Consider the following 7,171-nt stretch of genomic DNA (forward strand, 5'->3'; position numbering starts at 1 on the left):
ACTCGTTTTATTTAGCAAATTCTTTGGTACATTTTGGTTTTCGAACGTAACGATGTCTGCTTAGAATTCGTGACAATCCTGACGTCAAAGAATTAGTTCGGTGGCTCTGGATCGGACAAGAAGCTATTACAGCTGCCGGAAGTCTTCGACGAAGAACAGAATCAAACTCGCGATGTTCCTCCTTGCTCCAAACCATAGCGATTTGTGCGTACCTCACCATCCAAGACATCCCTGTGGAACCATAGGATTCTGAGAAGCAGGAAAGCGTGAAAAGTCATTGAAAAGCAAGGTCTGAAAAATTTGTTCGAACGAAGATACGTCTGTTCAGCGTGCAAGATTTTCTCCGCGCGAGGGTAAGTGGTACCGGAAGACTGTGAATATGGTGTCTCGAGTGGTGGGGTGACGGGGTGACGTAGCAGGATGTCCAAAAAACAGGATAGGGGAAGAGCGAAGGAAAAGGAGGATGACTCTCGCAGTTGCACACGCATACACGCATACACACCTCGCTCCTTCGAATTAATTTTACAAGCATAAGTTAGCGAAACGACACTGTACGTGAAAACGAGTGAGGTGCTCGCTCCCGAAACAATCAACTGAGCTTCGTTTAGCGTTTACCTACCTATTACCTATACTCTCTATTAAATGCTATACAACGTCGTTATTGATATTGTTAGGAACCAAACGATCTTTCTTCACCCCTCACCGGTCTCATTTGCGCGACGGTCTCGTAAATCGTTCAACGGCGGATCATTCGTCGAGGGTCTGTATTTCCGACGTTTATTAAGCGTTGACCAGAGCTACGGATTTCGAAAACGGTGTCGATGCACCGATATCCGACTTCGATCCGCAATAGGAACGATCGAGCCGTTCGTCATCCCTTTCACCCCCATCGTTCGATCGGTATTGTTCCTTCAACGTGGTTGAATTCGCTTGTAAACAAGACGAATCCCTTCGATTTCTGTCATAAACATGCTGGCGTGCGAGTCTCGACACGAGATAACTCTATAAACGATCTGTCTTCGAATTTAGATGAATGTCGTTGGCAAGTAGATTAGCTTTAACGACGATATACTTGTGGCAGAATTTTTAGACGCACGTTATGGCGACATGCCAGAACGGTCGCTGGAAAGTAAGAATCAAAGCAACCAGTAGCGGTCTTTCCTTTTCAACGTACAACCCTCAGAGCCCGCGATTTTCGTGCGGTGTTAGTTATCGATCGTTTTGTATCCGTATCGTACGAAGTAGCCGAGAATCTCGTATCGCCCGTTCTCGTCGATCGCGAGGCGAGCTTAGGATCCTCGCCCGTGTCTAAGAACCCTTCTGTATCGAACACCGTCCACCTAAAACCTCGACATTCGATCCCATCCACCGACCCAACCCGTACTAACTACGTCGTTGCACCCTTAGGTCCTTAAGATGACAAGCCACAGCCGTAGTTCGCGAATAGATGGTAGTTAGTTAGCGCAATAGAAAGGAGACACGTAATAAATGATGCATTATACACATACCTATTATATATACCTATACATGGTGTTACTACCGAAGGTACTTCAAGTAACCTTATTATGGATATTCATATATATACATACATATATATGAATATATTTAGTATATACTTATACATACATACATACGTACATATATATATATATACATATTATATATATACATATACACGTTAGCGACCTACGTCGGTGGTATACTGGCATTGATATTTTTATGGTTTTAAAAAAAAATACGACAACAACAAGAACAAGATCAACAAGTATTAGTGTCAGAAAGAGAGAGAGAGAGAAAGAGCAAACGAGGAAGAGCGAAAGTGTGAGAATGAATGAATGAAAGAGAGAGAAAAATGAGTGAAAGGACGCGAAAGAAAAATTGGTTGGTCGAAGCGCGGAAGAGAAGCGCGTGTACATAGCGAACATTCAACGACGAGAAAAAAAGGGAAAAGGGAATACGGGATTCAAAGAACAATAAGAAGAGCTTTTAAGGGTGTTGAGACGATTGGTTTCGTCCTAAAGAAGCGTCGACGGATGGTCCGCGAATAACGCTATCGTTTATCGTTGGCAATGTTGGTCACACGAAGCGGTGATTTTCGCAAACGTACACGACAAAACACACACATAGAGGAATAGACAATAACTCTGTTCTTTAGTTAGATAACACGCGTATAGTTACATTGCGTTGTTTCGAGTTGATCGCTAGGTAACGTACGACGAGAGGCAACCAAGAACGATTAATATCGGAGAAAGAGACATGCATTTTTGAATCGAATAAAGGTCGACGTACTTACCTAACTTTGCGATCGTCCTTTTCAGCCGCCTCGCGTACGATCGCAAACATAAGACGTTTTTTAAGGAAACAAAAGGCGGAGCTTGATATTTTATGATTTATAAATCTAGTTTCGATTTGTTCACGTTTTCTTTCGTCGTAGATAAACTTTACGAACGGCTGACATCGGCGTGACGCAAACTTGTGCACAACGCGATACAAAAGCCGTGGGCTGTGCAACTATTAAGATAAAAATGGAATAAAACAAGGATACAGGAGAAACGCGCAAATATACACGCAAACATAAAGCAAGACGCTTCGACAGTAAAACATAAAAAAGAGCTCGATACGTCGACGCAAAATAGTAATGTATAACGTCCCGAAGACAATATCTTTAACGATTTTACTAAAGGAAGATTAATCGAGATTTACCTCGAGAGAAGGCCTATGTTTTGCCACGTGTGTCCGACAAGATAGATCATAGAGAGACTGTCAGAGAGAAAGTGAGCGAGAGAGAGAACGAGAGAAAGTGCGAGAGAAAGAGGAATGCAGAGAGAGAAGAGAAACGAAAAGTTTTATGATGAAGGAAACACGAGTCAAAAAGGTGCTGTTTAGCTTGAGATATCGTCAAATTTCCTTTCTAGTCTTTGTTTTCGCCTCATCTGAATTACTGCACTTTCCGATCTCAATTATTTCGACTCGTAGATTTCTCTCCTTTATTTATTTTATCTCTTTTAAACCTTACTATACTCTTGGAAGATGCGACGAACAGATGGGCCGATTCATTTGGATTCACACGACATGCACGGAAAATTTCACTGCACCCCATGACTTTTTTGTTAGATAGACTTTTCGCCTGACACGGGAACTTTATCTCGGTATAGGAGGTTGAAACAAAGAAAAAAAAAAAACAAAAAAAAACACACAGAAGTACAAGATATCGTCAATACCTGTATATATCTTTCCCAAAAAGAAATCGTGACCTGATCAGAGACCTCGGGATCGTCGCATCGAACAACAGCGAACGTCGATCAGATGCATTTTCAGTTCGCAACGCGACACTCAACGCACATTTGTCACGCGCGCTTGTCATAGGTACCTCTTTTACTAAATATAGATCATCACACGGTTCCGTGAGATCTCCGATCATGTGCACTTTTTATCGAATCAATTATATACCCCTCTATCCCGTCACCGATCTTCTCCCATCCTCGTCCCCCGCAACTCGCTACTTTTCCTTCCCGGAGCGTGCACTCGTTCCGTTCCGTGGATATCCTACGGTACAACTCCCGTGATTGAATCTCGAAAGCTCAGGGTTGTCTCGAATCAATCTTTCAACGTCGAAGCATCTCGAGAACGAGTTTAATCGCGATAAAAATGTTTGTTCCACGCGGGAAAGAGACAGCCCCTAGCGGACCAGCGTCAATCGATCCTAACCGAAAAGTATTTTTATAGAATACTCTTCGAGCCAGACTCCTACGATGCATCGAGATACATACGACATCGCGTTATATTCTACTCTATATATTATATTATATTTACGTGAATGTATACGCGCATGTACAAATCATATATCGTATCGTAATCTCTGCTGGCAGATTATTCATTCTATATAGTTATTACGCGTCTGAACGACGAGACGATAACGTTTATATTCGTCGGTAGACGGCATTGATACGCGTTAAATTACGCAAACGTCCTCAAGAGGAATATGCAAGTCTTCCTTTCAATTTGCACCGTTCGACGTTTGAGAATGACCGTACGATTTCGTTTTAACGGCGTACCTGTTGTGATCGCGTTGTATCCTTCGAAAATAGTCTACTTTCGTTTCGTTTCACGCATTATTGTTTCGAAACAGTGTCGTTGCTCAAATCGATATTTGGAGAGATCCTCTTTCAATACCCGAAGCATCGAAACATTAATGCGCTTAATCATCGAGCGAATCTGTGGATCAGAATCGCGACGTGTCAGGAAAGCAAGCGAAGATTAACTCGGTCGAAAATAATCTGCTCTTCTGTGCGTTGAGTCGGGGGAAACTGGTACGATTATCTTGAAAAATTATCGAATCAATTTGTAGACAATCGTAGAAAGTTAGTCTTCGCTTGTTTCGTTCGTATCGATCCTCTGGTACTAATAGAGCTTCAGAATGACGCGGCAACGCGAGATGTTCGAGATAGATACGCTTGTACATTACGAGCTGTGCCGCGAACTTGTGTCCATGTTTTAGATAAATAGTTTTGCTTACTTGTTGGAAGTAGAGATAAACTACGAGCCTATCGGTAGCCATGACATTTTCATAAATGTTTGATACGTTCGCGACCCATTCGAAGCCGAAACCGGAGATCAAAGAATTCTCGAGGAAAGGAATTATTTTTCGTTTACTCTTCCTAAACTCCTACGTGTTCCTACGTCGAGACTTTCGGCTTTGATTGGCTCGTATCGCTCTACGATTCGACACGATCTCTCGCAAAAATATCACGTGTGTTTTGAATCGAACTCGAGGAACGCGAGCTCGTGGTTTTTTAAGAACGGCGTCGAACCAGAGCTCGCGCGAAGGATGATCAGGGGCCGCGCGAAAGAACAGGGGAAACGAAAACTAGTCGATATCAAAACGAGTTGAATGATGCAAAGGTAATCAAATAATTATACTATATACATTGCTAGATACGCAAGTGAAACCTGATTAACTTAGATGTATCATAATTGTAATCGTTAAATAAGTGTAACTATGTTGTATTGAAAAAATCACGAGGCAGTCTCGTAAAGCTGGAGATCCTTCTCGCCGGAAGGATTTCAGTTTTCGTTACAACGGGACGACACCTCGAATCGGTTGTTTGTTAATAATAATCAAATATATCTACGTTTTGTATCCGTTGGTTGACGTTCAAAGTATCTCCGCGCTTCGCAATTGTGATTTAAGAATGGTCAATGGATGCGTCGAAAGTTACAAATGATTTCATGTACACGAGAATCGATCGCGCGAATTGCTTGCAACAATCAGCTAACCCGAAGCGTTCAGTTTGGAGAGACTTTTCGATCGAACGGTTTTGAAATAAACGAACGGTACGGTCGCGTTACACTTATCCTAGGTTCGAAGTTCGTCACGTGCCATCAAATCGACTGTGTATCAAAATTGGTCAAGGCGAAAGTGAAAATTAATCAAATTGACGGAGACGGTGTTACAAAGACTTCCGATCATCGCGTCGCGAATTCGATTTGTTCGGATTATTTTACACCGTTCATTTCGTGCGTTTCGATCCATTGCAGTTTCTTCAAATCTTTAGCTCATCTGTTACGAGTTTTAGTTGAGAAACTTGACTAAATTCGATTGCACGCGAACAAGAGCAAATACGAAGTTTCGTGAACGAACTCGTTGCTTTCTTCCCTCGTATACCGGCTATATTACTGTCCCAAATTTTCTTCTCGGTTCGCCTAATGTGAAGCGGTCTAATCGTAGTAGCATTTGCAAGTTGGCAATACAACATGTCGTTACGGCATATACGACCCAAACACGATAACGATCACGAATAATTATTGTAATAAGAAAACGTCTTTCATTACTTTATTAAAATGATCGCGAGTACAAGTCGTGTTAGTTAAACGATTATACGTGTGTGTATATCCAATGTATAGAGCAAGCTAAAGGAAGACCCGTTCGATAGGTCTTTGGTTCTTCGTGGGGTGCAAAATAATTTTAAGGGATACGGCATGAAGACGAGGATAATCTCGTTAAGATTTTAAGGAGGATGAATATAATCTTCGAGATGTATTAACAAAATAGAGTAAACACTAAGTCGAGCGAGGTTACACCAGAGATATCGCACTGTGAATGAGAATATTTATATTTTTACTTGAGGAAAAAAGAAGTTATGATAACGTTTGTAATGTCTAATTCCCGCCCGATAAGGAATGTTTATAATGTTATTTTTCTAGAGTATATATCGAAACAATTATTATTGTGTTAAGACGAAACGTGCTCTCGAATAAGAAACAGGCGAGATCTATTGTAGATGCGGCGCAAATATTTGCCCTTACAAGCGTTCTTACGTTTCGCTTCGACTACTCCGACAATTTGTTTACAAGTACCGTATTAGATATGTATGATAATGCTATTATAACGTTCTGAATTTTATCGCGAATGTTCACGAAGAATGTGCGCGTGCGTCACAACCAATGCGTTTCTCGCGGTGTTCATTACCACTTAACTGCTGTAAATATTATTTATGCCTAAGTTTCCAAAACACGTGGTTTCATTGTACGACTAGATAAACTAATTGATAGCCATCACTTATCGCTTTCGAGTGATTTTCTACCGACTCGCGTTTCATATCGACAATTACGAACAAATGAAACTGTAATTTTCGTTCATACCGCTGTAATATTTTACTTAGAAAATGTTTGGTGAAACGATAAAACTGGCTATCAACGAAAGCGAACAAATTTCGTTTTATGCTTTCCTACTTTTGCTCGAAAACGATTGAGACAGGAAAGACGAGAAACGACAATGCTGTTATTTGGCTATTCGTAATTGTTCAAATTGTTTGTTAAACCGTTCCTTTGTAATGTGAAGAGAATATTCTGTTCTCTACCTACGGTACCTGCGATTGAAGGTTGTTACTCGGACTTGCTCCATTCACGTTTCGTCGTAAAAGATGGAAAATAAAACGGAGGTGATGGGAAATTGTGAGAGGCGAGAGTGCAGTATGTATGGTGTTAGCTGTATGAAACCATGTTACGTGTAATGTTATGTACTGTAAGATTAGAATACATCATAAAATGGTGATGGCATGTACTGCTCGAATGTAATACATGTATCAAGTTACCCCTAAATACAGCCATTTTATAATGGATATTCTCCTCTCTATAAGGTTTATCTATTCTCTATATCCGATAACCACAC

General features: G+C 41.1%; 1 protein-coding gene across 5 annotated transcripts in view; it reads left to right on the forward strand.

The window, feature by feature from the left end:
* Nucleotides 1-7,138, forward strand: part of LOC100884116 (neo-calmodulin) — a 59,063-nt gene extending 51,925 nt beyond the window's left edge. For all 5 annotated transcript variants that reach the window (XM_076532590.1, XM_076532591.1, XM_076532588.1 and 2 more), the window contains one exon: nt 65-7,138. In XM_076532590.1, the coding sequence (XP_076388705.1) occupies nt 65-96 (32 nt within the window). In that variant the 3' untranslated portion in view covers nt 97-7,138. The remainder of the gene's footprint in view (nt 1-64) is intronic.
* Nucleotides 7,139-7,171: the final 33 nt, after the last annotated feature.

Source organism: Megachile rotundata, chromosome 6 (genome assembly GCF_050947335.1).
Source record: "Megachile rotundata isolate GNS110a chromosome 6, iyMegRotu1, whole genome shotgun sequence".
Lineage (NCBI taxonomy): Eukaryota > Metazoa > Arthropoda > Insecta > Hymenoptera > Megachilidae > Megachile > Megachile rotundata.